This window comes from Quercus robur, chromosome 6 (assembly GCF_932294415.1).
Source record: "Quercus robur chromosome 6, dhQueRobu3.1, whole genome shotgun sequence".
NCBI lineage: Eukaryota > Viridiplantae > Streptophyta > Magnoliopsida > Fagales > Fagaceae > Quercus > Quercus robur.
In genome coordinates, this window is record NC_065539.1 from 39,916,774 (window position 1) to 39,932,850 (window position 16,077).

A 16,077-nucleotide genomic window follows, 5' to 3' on the forward strand; every position below is an offset into this window, starting at 1 on the left:
TCTGAGCCGAAATTTACGCCCAAAAATACTAACTGATGTGCAGGCTCAAATCCTAATCCAAATTGGACTTGGATTTGGTGCAAATTTACTTTGATTACTTGCTCCAATTGGACTTAAATTTAATTGGGTTGGTCTTCTTCATCTTCATCATGGCCCTTGCGAAAGTAAAGTCCATTAGCTTTCTACTTTGCACAAATCCACTTATTTAATTCCATTCTCCTACAAAAGACAAATTCGTGCAATAAGATTCAATTAAGCACAAAATTGATTATTCAGCATTATTCCAAAACTAAATATAAAATGCATGAATTAACTCAAAATAAGTATGATAATGCTTTCTAACAATGATATAAATATGCAAAATTAAGCTATTGTCAATGCACATCAGCCACCTCTCCTTAAGCTCGTTGCCTCCGTCCACCAGCACTAGATACGGTGGTTCTCAAACCCAAATCTTCCTCTCTAATATTTTGGCCTTACCCCCTCTCTCTTTGGCCGTTGACCACCATTGCCACGAATGGTGATGGGTCTTGGTTCTTTCCTCTCAGTTTCCGTGATTATGGTTTACTATGGGCTTGGTTTGTTGGTTGATTTTCAAAACGTTTATGGTGGTTGTTTGTTTTTGGGTATGGTTTCTAGGTTTTTTGAGTTCCATTGATTGTGGGTTTGGGTACTTTAGAAGGTGGGTTATGCTAAAATTCTATGTATTTATGGGTTTGTGAATCCTGTGTTTGTATTAAGTTCCATTGGTTATGGGTTTATGGTTTTGGTTCATTTTCCAGTCAATTAGTGTTTGAATCACAATAAAATTTAAGATAAATAATAGGGAATTTTGAGTTTTTTTAATTAAAAAAATTCATTTTACTATTTTACATGCCACATAAGCTTCAAGTGTGCCAACAATGAACACCTTTAGCCACATAAACATTTTCTGTTAGTAAGTTAATGGTAGAGATCAAATTGACTGTAACTTGAAAATAATAGGGACCTAATTGACTGCTATTAAAATATAAAGACCAAATTGACTGTAATCCCAAAATATAAGGATCAAAATAATATTTTCGCTATAGTTAAAAGGAATAATTGAAACTTCGCAGGGTGTTTTCATAGTTGACCCAAATCCAAGTAGATATGTTTGCATTTCAGCCACCCATAACCTAAATCCATATCCCTAAGCCCTTCCAAATATGCCTTGGAAAACCCATCTAGTATTTATCATTGGGCCTTCTCCATCATCACAAAGCCCTAGCACCCAAAACATTAACACAAAAAAAAAAAAAAAAAAAGTGGCCCCACAATGTGCGTAGGCAATAATCTACTATAGAGCCCTAAAGGCTTCCTCGGTCATGCATAAATCTTTTCTTTTCACCCCTGCACGCCCCACACTTGTCACCGGCCCTATATTTTTATATATAACGTCACCAAACCCTCTCTTACATTTTTCATTTTTTACAAATTTAAAAATATAAATTTTTTAGGTTTTAAGTAAAATATTTTATAAATATAAATATAAAATTGAAATAAATAATTTAAATTTATTTTTAAAGCTTCCAGTTTTTTTCTTTATAGAGTGTAAAAAGGAACATTTCCAAAAAAGGCCAAAAACCTATTCTCTCTTTCTTTCTTCCGACAAATAAAAATAAATTTTAATTAAAAAATATGTTTTTTATTTAATACCAAAAAAATAAAATAAAATAAATACCATTTTGTTTTTTGGGTTCCGTCTTTGCTCTCTCTGTCTCTCTCTTCTATCTCTCTGTGCTGCTCCTTCGACCTATCTCTCTCTCAAAAATCTCAGAGCATCTTATTGGCCATTGACAAAGCTCTGGACTTCGATTTCCAGGTTCGTATACGCATACGATCTATGCGATTGCCCTTCTCAATTTCATTTTCCATGTCTTATTTTTAAAATTTTTGTTGGCGTCACAAGGTCTGAATTTGATCGGGATTTTTATTTGGGGAATATTTATGTACGATCTTTGGGTTCGGATTGTTGTGGTTTTTTATGCAATTGGGTGCGGCTAGATGGTTTTGTTTTTTGTTTTTGTTTTTTTTTTTAGGGTTTTGGGGGTTAATTTCATTGACCGTTTAATTTGATTTTGTTTTTATTGTGTTTGATTTTTTTGCAGTTATTTTTTTCTATTTTTGAATTTGGGGTTTACTGTTATTTGGTTTTTCTCGGGGTTGGGTTTTTGGCTTAGAGTATTGTGAAATGTTGGGGTTTGTTTGGTTGTCGAGAAAATTGAGGAAAGTAGAAAGAAACTGAAGTTTTTTTTTTTTTTTTTTTTTTTTTTTTATAAAAAAATTATCATGCTTTGAAGCTGTGTTGGGGTTTGGGAAAAAGAAAGAGCTAACAAAAATCTGAGCCAAACGGTTCTTTTAGGATCTTTGGAGTGAAGGTTTTGGTTCTTTAATGTCCCAGTTTGTGGAAAATTTATTAATTCAGTTTCAATTCTTTTGTTTTACTACATTCCCAGCAACGACAAAGAATGATTTTTTAAGTTTTTTGTACTGTAGAATTGGCAATTCATGAGCCTCGGGCATATACAAGTAATTTTGGTCCGGGTTTTCTGTTATGTTGTTGTCATGCAAAGTGTGGTTTGAGATGCAATATTGACTGTTCTATTGTTGGCTTTCTTATTCTGTAGTGAGTAAATTCAGGAGTGTTGAGGAAGGAGTTTTGAAGTGGGAAATGGCTGGCACTGCAAGTGAGGAGTCTGGGGTGGGAAGGTCCACGGAGGGATTTTCAAGTGGGCAGCGTTGTCAGTCCGGGGAAGCATTGGCGAAATGGCAGTCTTCTGAGCAGGTGGAAAATGGAACCCCATCGACTTCGCCTCCTGATTGGGAAACTGATGATGATAATGATGGAGGTATGTGTTTTGTCCCGTTACACCCTTTTCCCCTCAACTATATCTACATATACAAACGACCAGAAATGGTCAAGCATTTGGTCTACCGTTGTTAGGGTCTGTTTGTTTAAGCTTATAAACTGGCTTATTTTTCAGGCCAACTTATATACGGCTATTTAAGGCCTCTTTTTTTTTTTAGGTACAACTGTACTTTTATACAACTTATTTTTTAAGCCAAATCAGCCAAGAATTTAAGCTATCCTAAATGTGGACACTTAGAAAGTGTTTATATTATTTATCTAACACATTCTTATAGCTTATATCCTTGACAAACTTACCCAACACTTTCTGCGTGTTGTATGATTTCTTCTTCTTTTCCCCTCCCCTTCATGTTATGGAAGAGCTTTTTGCTTGTCTTTTTACCTGTATTGGTGTGCGCAAGTACCCTGTCTTCCATTCTACATTATTGTTGTACTTTAACAATACTTATGAAGGAACTGTTGTACATCAAAAATGTAGTTTGGGCGTCCAATACAGTGACATAGCCATGTAAAACTTTTTTTTAATGATTTTTCCTGTTTTTCTTTTGTGTAATTTATTTTGCACACTTTTTCACTGCAGTTATAAATCTTCAAACTTCTTCTAATATTATGAGAAATAAGCAAGGAACTTTTTACCTATATCTTCAAACTGTGATATAAAAAAAATCGTACTGCATGATGCTTCTCCCAGGGTTTCTAAAACTTGTACTACTGGTCTTATTTTAAAGTTTTTTCCTAGAATGAAGATGTAAACCATCACTTTAAGAGTATTATGAGAAGATTGTGTTTGCTTGCTTCTTGATTTTAGCTCAAATGGCACTTTCTACTCCCTTAATAATGGGATGAAGGGTAAGGTATGGGTTCAGAACCCACAGTGTGTGCGCTTAACTTACCAATCCAAAAAAAAAAAAAAAAAAAAAATCTTGAGATGAAGATATTTCATTTATGAACTGTCATTTTTCTTGTGTGAGGCCTCTCGTAGCCTTATACTTTATATATTTTTTTGGTTGGTTTTAGCTGTCTTTGCTGAAGCATATTACTCACAATACACATCCAATTCAATTATTATTTATTACTAAAACGGAAAAACTTAGATATGGTACTTTAGGTACTCCTTTTAAATTATTTCCATCTGTCTAGATAAATAACTCAGAAAATGGCGTTGAATAATCTCTCTATTTTTTGTTTTTTCAATTGTATAAAATTTGTGGAAAAATATTCCTAGAGAATAGTGAGATTCATGGCCCTGCAAATTGCTTCTCCTTCCCCTCCCCCCACAACCCCCCCCCCCCCCCCCCCCAAAAAAAAAAAATCCTTTTGTAAATTGCAACTCCAATGGCTGACCCAACTCTTCATCCTGGAAACAAATCACCATAGACTACGGCAATGTTTGGATCCACGTTTCTTCCGTTTGCGTCTGCGTTTGTTCCTTTTTTTTTTTTTTTTTTTTTTGGTTTTCACGCGTTTTGGGTATTGCGGTTACTGTTCATTGAACAGTAACCGCAAAAGCTGACTTTCTGCAGTGAACAGTGCATATGTGCACTGTTCACGGACCCACAAATTTCATTTTTTATCAATTTTTTCATTAAAAATGGGTCCCACAGTACTATTCACACATTTAAAAATTATTTTGCTACAGTGTTTTCAGTTTTCAGTTTTCAGTTTCAGCAAAATAAGTTCTATCCAAACACACCCTACACCCCAAAGACCTGCACCTATTGGCCAATCCCACACCATAACCCTCACCTTTGATTACCACGGCTGTGCTAGGTGGCGCACCTCTGCTCTGCCTTTTCCACAGCACCTTCAGTGCCCTCATTCAGTGCCCCACAGCCAATGACCGATCAGGTTCTCTCATGGGTCAAGGGAAGAAAAAAGAAGAAAGAAACAGGAAACAGTAGGATGTTAGTTTTAAATGCTGTTTGTTGAGATAATTAATTAGAAAGATAGAATAATTTAAGTGGGGTACCTAAGGTACTATATCTAAGTTTTGCTATTACTAAAATACTATTGATAAAGTTGGTGATGCTATCTAGTGAATATTAGGTTTATTTGTCAAATAGTTGTTGTTTAGCCATCTTACTAGAGTTAGTGATTACTTCGTCTTGTTCTTTTCTCCAATCAAACCATTATATAATTAATTGTTCACAAATATGTTACGTTTTTATAGGGCCAAAACCTTCTGAACTATATGGAAAATATACGTGGAGGATAGAAAAATTTTCAGAGATCAACAAAAGAGAACTTCGTAGTAATCAATTTGAGGTTGACGGCTACAAATGGTACGAGCTCTTGAATACGTTATTTGTCATACTTTTTTACTTAGTTTTCTTCATATAATTTTGAATTGTACAAATATGCACGGAAATATACTATGAATTTGCATATATGTATATAAGCATTTATAGATATGTTAATGTACTTGTTTTGTTTGATAAGTTATGTTTCTGTACTTTATATGTACGTTTTATGCATATTACTACATACTTCACATTCACATTCACATGCCTCAGGCAGTTTCATCGTCTCTGAAACTCATTTGAATTTTTTTACTTAATTTCCTTTATATGCTTGTGTAAATTCTAACCTCTAGTCTAATGGGGAGAGATACTTTGAGAACATTTGTACCTCACATTGCATGCAACTTATCATTCATTAAAAGTAATGAATCCTTTTTTTTTTTGATAAGTAAATTAAAAGTAATGAATCTTAGAGCTTGTTTGGTTGGGGAGATTTAGGGGAGGATGGAAAAAGGGGAGGAGAAAATAGGAGAGAATGATTTTTTGTGTTATTTGGTTGGGAGAGAAAAGGGCAGGGATTTTGGGGGGGGCCCAAGCATTTTCTCCCTTGGCCCACAAAAAATTGAATCTCTCCAATTTGGAGGGGGAGGAGAAGAGTATTTTGCAGTCAAATGACTGAACTACTGCTCTTCTCACTTTTTGGCTGTATATATATATATACACACACACACACACACACACATATACGTATATTTGTTTTGTTTTTTTTTCCCTGAGGGTGAAACTACTGCTGCTTCTCTTTTTTGGGTTTGGTCGTTTGGTTCTACTATTTAATTTTTTTTTTTTTTGGGGGTGGGGTGGTTAACTGGAGTACTGGATCTTAATGTGATTGTGTTTGTTTGTTTTTTTTACTGGGTATGGTTTTTTTTTTTTTCAATAAACTTGGGTGATTGCTTTTTTTGATTGGTGTTTCCTTTTTATTTTATTTTATTTATTTATTATAATAAGTTTGGCATAGTTTTTTTTTAATAAGGGCATATGAGTAAATTTATATAAACTCTTTTTTTTATCCTCTCATTTTTCATCCCAATCAAACAAAAAAATTTGCCGTCCCTCCGCTTTTCCACCCCTCCAACCAAATGAAGCCTTAGTGGTAAAATTGAAATCCTTCTATACATACTCCAATTTTTACTATTAATCACAGAGAACGATTGTTTAATTATAATAATGTCACTAGTGGATAATTTCTACCTATTTGTAAATTGGTTTTTTTTTTTTCCCTTTTCTTTTAATCTTAATTAATATGCATGCTAGAATGAAATGCCTGATTTTGGATGTAGATGATTTGTACTACTTGATGTAGATATATCACATTATTATTTGTACCTATCACAATGAAGCTACATCACATGTTCATTTTTCAAAAGTCTTCATCCTCAGTAATGTGAATTAGTATTGAACAATGATAAATGCATCCGTGTCCTTGCTAGTTTCTACGATTTGTAGGGTTTGGTAAATACAGTAAATATAGAACATATATTGCAAAACTCTTAGTTACATTAATATTGTCAGACAGTTTAGTCTTCTTGACCTAAGCATTCTGCTGTTTATGGCAGGTACATTTTAATTTATCCCCAAGAATGTGATGTCGACCATCATCTCTCTTTGTTTCTGTGTGTTGCTAATCATGACAAACTTCTTCCAGGTTTGATATATTTAAAAAGTTTGGAATTTTCTGGTGATTGCTATTCTTGGTTGTGTGGTTGTAATCATGTAGCTTCCTTTTGGTTGTGAAACAGGCTGGAACCATTTTGCACAGTTCACTATAGCTGTTGTTAATAAAGATCCGAAGAAATCTAAATATTCTGGTTGGTTGGTTAATTACTGGATTAGTTGTGTGGAGTTTTTATTCTTTTCGTCAGTGCAAGTGAGTAAGTGAAAATTTTGCAGATACATTGCACCGATTCTGCAAGAAAGAGCATGACTGGGGGTGGAAAAAATTCATGGAGCTGACAAAAATGTCAGATGGGTTTATTGATGCCGACACTCTTATAATAAAGGCTCAAGTTCAAGTTATCAGGTGTGCTATAATTGATAGATTCGTGAATCTTTTGCCCATTAGCGTTTGATCAACAATGTTTCATTTTCTGACATTGTGATTGGTATTTATACTTATTTATAAAATTCTGATATTGCAGACGATTCTTTTTAGGATAGTATTCCTTATTTGTTAACTCTGGCATTGTAATGTATGCATGCCCTGTTTAAAGTTATTAAGGTTTTTTATTTTTATTTTTTATTTTTTTTTTCTGACTTTAAAATCAAAAAAAGAAAAGAAGGGAAAAAGAAAACACTTGCTGAAGTTTGTTTGATGTTTTCAAATATTGGTTCTCTTTTTAAGATAAGAAGATGCGGTAATTTTGTAAATAAAATTGCCACTGGCCTTGAAATCCTTTCTTCTACCATTTGACTTATTCTTCTTTCAGCAATCAGGTTGCCCATTGTCAATTGTGTCGAACCCACCTTAATCTGTCATTGCCGTTCATGTTGAACCCACTTAACCTCTTCATTGATATGGCGTAATATGTCCTCTAGGTTGTGGGTTGCAACCCTGGATTATCAAATGGGTTTTCCTTTTGTCCGCCTTCTCATCTACCTGAGCTCCCTCCTTTGTTTCATTTATCCCATATCTGTTTGAGAATGGTGTCTTTTTTGGCCAAGATGGCCATGCACATTAGAGGCTTGTTTTGGGATGCGTCACTGTGACTTGGGTGGTCCTTTTGGATCTAGTGGTTGAGGTGGGTTGTTTTGGGTGGTCTTCTTAGATGCAGAATGCAGTGGTTGGGATGGTTCACAGGGGCCTGGGTGTGTGGGTCAGTCTGGCCAGATTTGTATGGTGTGATGCTGATAGGTGCTTGGGTTACTGTCTATGTTGTGCTGCTGATTGGTGGATGTTTTGGCTGTAGCCGTGCATGGTGGCCTTAGAGGTCAAGAAAACAATGGATGGCCTTGTTCTTCTGTGGTGGTGTCGGAGAGCTCACACTTGGCCCATCATTCTGGGTCAGTCAATTTCTGCAAATTTCTTTGCTGAGAGTCGAAGATGCTGGTACTGCTCTACCATTTGGACTGGAACGCGTTGTATGGTTTGAGTGGTGCTGATTGTGATGGTTTGGGGGGGGGGGGGGGGGGGGGGAACCAGGAAAAAACACATTGCGAAACAATTTTTTAGTGGAGAAAACAATTATTGTTATTATTTTAATTTTTAAAGTACAGTTTTTTGTTGCCAAGAGCCTTTTCAACGGAGACATCTTTAAATCCCCCCCCCCCCCCCAATTAATTGAAACTAATGAATTATTTAAAAAAAAAAAAAATTTTCTTGTTGTTTTTCAAAATAATTTCTATAAATACAAACCAAACAGAGCTTTGTTTGGAAATAGTAACTTCTCTCTTTTGCTGTGCGTTAGCTTGATATGGGATCATTTTTGAGTTTTTATAGGCAATTGGGGTCATGTTATTGCAAGTCATTTGAACAAATGAACTTGTGGGATGTCTCCTTTTTTTATTTTTTGCCATCAATCGTCTCTGTATTATGCTTAAGTGGAGAGGGGTTAAATATTAAATGAACTGAATACTTACGGAGAATTACAAGGCATATAACTATCTCACTCTTCGCATGACCAACCAATGCTTCCACATGGCAGTTGCACATCTTTAATTCATTCATTTTGTATATTTGATTTGCTTAGTGTGCCTTCTATGATTATGCATCACCTTCCCATGGCAATAAATTAGTATAAACTAGACATTATGCATGCACAATTGTGAGTGAAATATACTTAATTCGAAGCTGATGCATTCTGGAAGTCTTGAAGCTTTTCTTTTGGTGTTATTATTGAAGTATATCTATCATTATAAAGTCTACCACTGATTTTGCATGCATCTTTCATCTAAGTTGATCTGGAAGGTGGTATCTTTCACTGGGATTTCTTCCTGATTGTACTATGAGTTTTGACCCGAGTCATTTCCCTTTAGAAACTTGTTTGCTTTACTGTGATCTATCAAAAAAGAAAAAGAAAAAAAGAAACTTGTATGCTTTACTGTGGATTTCGAGGTGTAATTGTGTGGGTGTGTTGTATAATTGTATTACCTTCTATGTTTAATTTGCTGCAGTTGTTCATATTTATAAGCATTTCTTTTTTGCTTCTGGTTTGTAGGGAGAGGGCAGACAGGCCTTTTCGTTGCCTTGATTGTCAGTATAGGAGAGAACTTGTTAGGGTATATCTAACAAATGTGGAACAGATTTGCCGGCGATTTGTGGAGGAAAGAAGAAGCAAGCTTGGGAAGTTAATAGATGATAAAGCTAGGTGGTCAAGGTATTGTGCGTTTGCCTTCATCAAATATAGTCTAGAACTCTGGTTATCAGTCATTACTCAACAAGTCAGTTTTGGAGGATATATATACACACACACACACACACACACACACACACACATGCACACGCACACGCACATTTTTTTTCTTTAGGATTTCTTAGGAAATGATCATTTGGTTTGTATGCCGATGGATATGCCATCGTGTTGCATCTGCTGTGTGTTTTGGCATATGTATATATGTCTTCTTGTTTTTTTGAAAACATTTAAAGTCTAACTTAATACTATTATTGATCCCCTTCCCTGGGTAATGCTTTATGTTGTGGTGGTTATTAATTATCAACTTTAGTTACATTTCTGTTCAGTCTAAATTTTTTTTATTTTTTATTTTAATTGTTGCAGTTTCCGTGCGTTCTGGTTGGGAATTGACCAAAATGCTAAGCGTCGAATGTCCAGGGAGAAGACAGATGTGATTCTAAAAGTAGTTGTGAAGCACTTCTTTATAGAAAAGGAAGTCACATCTACTTTGGTAATGGATTCCTTATATAGTGGATTAAAGGCACTTGAAGGCCAGACTATTTCTAAGAAAGGGAGGTTGAAATTGTTGGAGGCTGAAGAAATGCCGGCCCCCATTGTTCGTGTGGACAAAGACGTGTTTGTATTAGTTGATGATGTCTTATTGTTACTTGAGAGGGCTGCCATGGATCTGTTGCCTCCGAAAGATGAGAAGGGTCCACAGAATCGTACAAAGGTGAGTTTCTGAAACTATTTTTTGTGTCAAAACTTTTATAGAAATTGTGGAGTTGTGTATGGCTGATTACTATGAACTTGAACGTTGGGCAGGTTCTGGTTTTCTTTTGCAATTAATATCTTTCTCTTCTCATTCTCCCTGTGTAAATATAAACTAATAATTTATAACCCTGCATAGAGATAGAGTGAAGAAAACGAGTATTAGAGATTGTTTTGATATTTTCATGATCACCCACTCTATAACCTTTTTGTATTGTAAAGCTATAATTTATTAAGAGAAAATGAAGAACAGAAGTGAAAAGTACTAGAGTTTCCAAGAGTACCAAAAAAAAAAAATGAAGTATTGACCACAAGAATTCCATCACCCACTAACCTTTTTATTATATTGCTTCCTATGTACGCCCCTGCTGTACTTGGTTTGTTTTTTTCTTTCAACAAAATTTTCTCGTTACTAATTAAAAAAAAAAAAAAAAAAAAAAAAAAAAAACTCTTTGGATGGCTGAGCTACCTTTTACCTTTATTTGCAGGATGGAAACTCTGGAGAGGACTTCAACAAAGATTCTATTGAGCGTGATGAAAGGCGTCTTACAGAATTGGGTCGCAGAACTGTGGAGATATTTGTGCTTGCCCATATTTTCAGGTTGTTCGTTTGATGCTAAACTATTTCTTGTTTACCAATAACGAAAAACTGTACTATTGCTTCTATGAATCCTCAATTGGAGGGGATCCTCTCCTGAGGTGAAATAGGATTGCAAACTCAAAATATTTGAAACTTTTTTTGGTGTCTTACACATTGGCCATTCTATTCCTGAAAATGAGGGTATTATTTTGCAGTATCCACTTTTGTTGTCCTTTTTGTTTTATTTTCAATTTTATGTTTTAATTGAGCTATAGAATGAAACTTGTCATGGTTTTATGCCTAGACATACTTTGTTCTTACTGATGGAATGCACTCTAATGGGTCATAATGGAAAATATCTATCGACTACTCCCTCTATATCCCTAAATATGACATTTGAAATTGCTAGGTTTTTAATGCAAAGATAAAAGATATAGTGATCTTCATGAAATGTCTTTGTTTTATAATAGGTGGCATGGGTTTTAATATGAATCTTGTTTGCTTTTTTGAAAAAGACAACGTAGTATAGAAATTTAAACATTTTCTTTTGGAAAGTTTCATTTATTTTGGGATAGCCCAAACTGGAATTTCTGGTACTAAGGGAGTAAATTATTTGATGATCTAATCCATTGGGCACCAAACTTGTTTACTTGCTTGTCTGTTCCTGTATATACCCTAAGTTTTTTTTCCCCCCACATGCAGCAATAAAATTGAGGTTGCCTACCAGGAAGCTGTTGCATTGAAGAAGCAGGAGGAGCTCATCCGTGAATAAGAGGAATCTTGGCTTGCTGAAAGTGAGCAGAAGGCAAAACGTGGAGCAGCTGAGGAGGAAAAGAAATCAGAGAAAACAAGGTTTTAATATTTTTAAACAACTTAAATCTCCAGAGAGTTTGGTCAATTGAATATGAGTTTTGCGACTTCAATGGTTCAATGCTTTTCTACTGGAAAAACGATGACATTACAGTTAATGTTTGTCAATGCAGTGACATTTATTTCTCTGTAGAAGTGGTTTCAATATAGCTAATCCCTTATTACCTATCAAAAAAAAAATAGGAAAAAAAAGGAAAAAAGCTAATCCCTTGTAATGAATAATGTTTAAAAAATTAACAAAATGTAAGTGCTTAATTATATGGGGAATACGCTTTAACCAGATTTTTAACTTGACTGCTTATGCCTAGTTGACTGCTTATGCTTAGGATCCTTTATTTTTTGGATGGTCAACACGGTTGTGCAACAAGCTAGCATATCGTACCTGCCTATATAACTTAGTTTTCATTATCCAAAACTCAAAAACCATGGGTCCCACCGAAAACATTTGGATTGATTTTTGAGTTGAGTTTCCTTAACTCCAAACTCAAAATTTTGAGTTTGAATTACTGAGAGATTTGGATGATTCCAAATTTTGAGTTAAGTGTTTCAATGGCACTATTGTAAATAACTCAGTCATAGTGGGACTTGCGTGAGTGTATTGTCAAATCAAACCAGTATGTGACAGTTGGGAACTAACTCTTTATTTTATTTTATTTTTGCATTACAAGCATCTTCTGTTTTTTAAGTGGGTCCCACCATTTTTTGCATTATTTGAGTTTTGGACATGAGATATGCAATTTTTTTTTTTTTTTTTTTTTTTTTTGAGAAAGAAAATAATTTATCAATAAAACTAAACCTGAAGGTCGAACCGTACAAAAGAAGAGATATCTGGAGGAACAGACTCCATCTAGACCTCTGGGGGTAAGATAATCTAGCTCTCTAGGCTAAGCCATGCGCTACTGCATTTCCTTGCCTGCCAATATGAGAGAAGGAACAACTCTGAAAAGCGTTTAAGTGAGACAAAATGTCTTTTAAAATATGGCTTCCCTGGGCGTGAGACACAATCCTATCCTGAAGGGACTTGATAACAGTAGACGAGTCCCCTTCAAAAACTGGATTGTAGAAACCCGATTCTCTAGTAAAAAGCACTGCACGTTGAGCAGCCAAAATCTCTACCAATTCCGCTGCTTGTGGCTTCACAATTTTTTCAGATAGGGCAGCCATTACCACACCCTCCGAGTTTCGAATCACCACACCAATTCCTGTGCAGTCCGACTCTCCAAACAGAGCACCATCAAAGTTTATTTTCACTTGATTTCCGCATGGTGGGCTCCAACGAACTGCTGATGCTACACTTCTCATGGGTGGCATTTGCTTTACATTCCTCTCTGCATAAATTTGCAGATATTTTTCTGCGAAGTCAGCAAGTCTGTCCAGAGGTAGCGTGGCTGCTTGGAGACGGGACTTATTCCGGTGATGCCATATCGTCCACGCTGTGACTGCAAACAGTGGAAACAGGCGTGGCTTGGTCTGGGCTAATTGAACCAGGTCTGATAAGGAGCCTTCCTCATCTTGAGTGTTAACTAACCAACCAAAACACCTTTGCCATACCTGTCGGACCTTAGAGCAACCCCACAGAGCATGCTTGACATCCTCAGGATGAACGGAGCAGAGGTGACATACGTTCTCTTGTAAGATGGTTCTTTTCATCAGATTATCCTTTGTGGGTAACGAGTTGGTACAGGACTTCCATAGGAAGTGTTTTATCTTTTCCGAAACTTTGAGTTTCCAAACACCTTTCCATAAATTCCTCTAAGCTTCAGCAGCGTCTGTTAGAGATATGAGATATGCAATTAAAGATATGAAACCAAACAAATATTTTCTAGAGTGAGTGAAAAAGTAGAGTTAGAGATATGAGTTATGGAAATTGAGTTTGAGTTATGCCTTATGAAAACTAAGTTATGAGTGATGTTCAAACCAAACACCTTAATTAATATTAATGATTAGTTTTTCCTATATTGGGTGATATATCATGCAAGTTGTATTGTTGCATGCAAATGTATTTAAGATTTAAAAAGAGTTTTCAACATAACCCAATACAGTATTTTAGGAGATTTTAAATTTGCCACAAATTTTTTGTTCCTAATAAAGTACCTTAAATCTTGGTTTAATTATGCAACGCTGAGAAATTGAATATTAATTGGTTTGAATGATAATTTTGTAGTGATTGTTGAATACCCACTGGCCACTAGATTGGCTGGGTTTGTGTTCTGTACCCACTTGATTGGGTCAGTACGTATCTGTACCCTAACATTTCTATACAGCCCAACAAGACAAAGTAAATATTTGGAAATTGGAGAAGAGTTCAGTAGTTTGATTAGTTTTAATTGAATTATCTGACTGTTCAAACCTTTAAGTCAGAACTAACGTGTAAAAAAGTTGTAATGGAATTGATTATTGTATACCGCCAAATGCCCATAACTCCTTGCCTATGCCGTGTTGTGTTCATAAAGCTAAATTTAGGGACATCGTGGTTTCTCTCTTCTTCTTTTTTCTTTGATACTCGAAAGGATTCATTAAAAACAACAACGAGGCTACAAACAGTAGTCCCCCTTAAAACATCAAGCACAAATTGGGGACATACAGCACAAGGAACAGGAGAAAATTTACTATTTAACATTATTTTTAGAACAATTTATTTAGTTGTCAAGTTTGCAAAACTATTTTGCAAACTAGCATTTTGAGGCTCTGAAACTTGAATTTCTGAGCCTCGAGTTTCAAGTTGTGGCAGTTTGATGTGGAAGAAAAAATCCACATGGAACTTGAGTCTCTAAAGACTTGAGTTCCTGCCATGGGTTTGTGCATGCTGGGGTATGAGCTTGTTCCTGCAATGGGTCTTCTTCTTCTTCTACTTCTTCTTTGTAATCTTACTCTGTATGCTTACTTTGTAAGCTCTATGGAACTCGAGTCTTAGAGACTCGGGTTCCATGTGGATTATTTTTCCACATCAGCTTGGAACTCGAGTCTCTAAAACTCAATTTTCTTCACTGAACTCGAGCCTCTAAGGCTCGAGATGCTAGTTTGCTAAAATATTTCAAAAATTTGGCAATTAACGATATGGTTGCTAAAATAATATTAAGGGTGTGTTTGGATACCGTTTATTTGTTGAAAACGCTACAGCAAAATAATTTTTAAATGTGTGAATTGTGGGACCCAAAGAGAGAGAGAGAGAGAAAACTGTGTTTTGTTGACTTTTGTTGGTCTGTGAACAGTATCCATGGACCCAAAAAAAAAACGCAGATGCACGGATTTGCTAAAAATGACAATCCAAACGTACACTAAATGACAAGTTTCCCCCAAGGAACGGAGCCTACAAAACTACAAGAGCCCCTTTTGCAAGAGCATGGGCAGTACTTTTGGCTTCTCTTCTAGTCCAGACGAAACAAAACTCGGGCAAGGTAGAAGATATTACTCTTTTATCATTTACTAGCCTAAGAATACACTCCAAGGAATCCCTTTCCATGATGACATTGGTTAGTCCCTCCCTGCACGCAGCTTGAATACCCAAGCTTATTGCTGAAGCTTTAGCAACGGCAAAGGAGCAACATTTTTATTCTATAGTTTGGTTTATGCTTTGATGGAGTGGCGTTTTGTAGTTTCATGCTATGAATCAAATAGTGAAGTGAGGACAATGGTTGCTCTAGGAATTTTTTTTAGGAGGGTTACTAAATAATTCAAATTACACAAAATTTAATAAAAGATAACTTGATAATTAAGTTCACAAAAAAAATCACACAAAAATACATGAAGTATCACAAGATTTTCTACTAACAAAGAGAGAGAAAAAAATTGATATGAGATAAAATGAGTACTGAGAATGCTAAGATGAGAGTAATAAAGTGAGAGAAAGTCTAAAATGATAAAAGAAAAAAAATGGAGAGATAGAGAGAGAGACGAATGATATTTGCTACAACTATAAGTTGAGTAGTCAAGAAAAGCAGAATTCTTGCCACCGCAAAGCCAAAAAGAGCATAACTATTGGCACCGCCAAGGAGAACTCATGACCACAATATTTCTCTTGATACCCTTTTTAAGGAAAAATGAAATTGGAGATTATCTTTATATAAGGGGTTGAACAAATTACAAATTTGAAAAATTAGGTATTCTTATTTTATTTATTTATTTATTTGAATAGGTCTTTTGTTGAATAATTTGCTCACTTGTTGTTTGGTCTAGTTTTGTATTTGTTTGGGTTATTTTTGTTGTTATTTGTGCTAATTTTTCTCGTTATTATTTAAGCCTTTTTCATTTTGGCTTAAGGGGTTAATGATTATGTTTTGGAAGCCAGAATTAATTTTAGATGAATGTTATATCCACAACATTTTTAACAATAGATGT

At 35.2% G+C, this 16,077-nt stretch overlaps 1 protein-coding gene across 5 annotated transcripts in view; it reads left to right on the forward strand.

Moving 5' to 3' along the window:
• The first annotated feature begins 1,681 nt into the window (after positions 1 to 1,681).
• LOC126688719 (TNF receptor-associated factor homolog 1a) overlaps positions 1,682 to 16,077 on the forward strand; it is a 41,576-nt gene continuing 27,180 nt past the window's right edge. The window contains exons 1-10 of one of the 5 annotated variants that reach the window (XM_050383511.1): positions 1,682 to 1,843; positions 2,649 to 2,870; positions 5,061 to 5,172; positions 6,747 to 6,835; positions 6,930 to 6,998; positions 7,081 to 7,210; positions 9,345 to 9,503; positions 9,903 to 10,251; positions 10,778 to 10,890; positions 11,572 to 11,599. In XM_050383511.1, coding sequence (XP_050239468.1) covers positions 2,693 to 2,870; positions 5,061 to 5,172; positions 6,747 to 6,835; positions 6,930 to 6,998; positions 7,081 to 7,210; positions 9,345 to 9,503; positions 9,903 to 10,251; positions 10,778 to 10,890; positions 11,572 to 11,599 — 1,227 coding nt within the window. In that variant the 5' untranslated portion in view covers positions 1,682 to 1,843; positions 2,649 to 2,692. Of the gene's footprint in view, positions 1,844 to 2,648; positions 2,871 to 5,060; positions 5,173 to 6,746; positions 6,836 to 6,929; positions 6,999 to 7,080; positions 7,211 to 9,344; positions 9,504 to 9,902; positions 10,252 to 10,777; positions 10,891 to 11,571; positions 11,875 to 16,077 lie in introns of those variants that run through there. The other 4 variants (XM_050383513.1, XM_050383508.1, XM_050383510.1 and 1 more) reach the window with 4 other exon arrangements.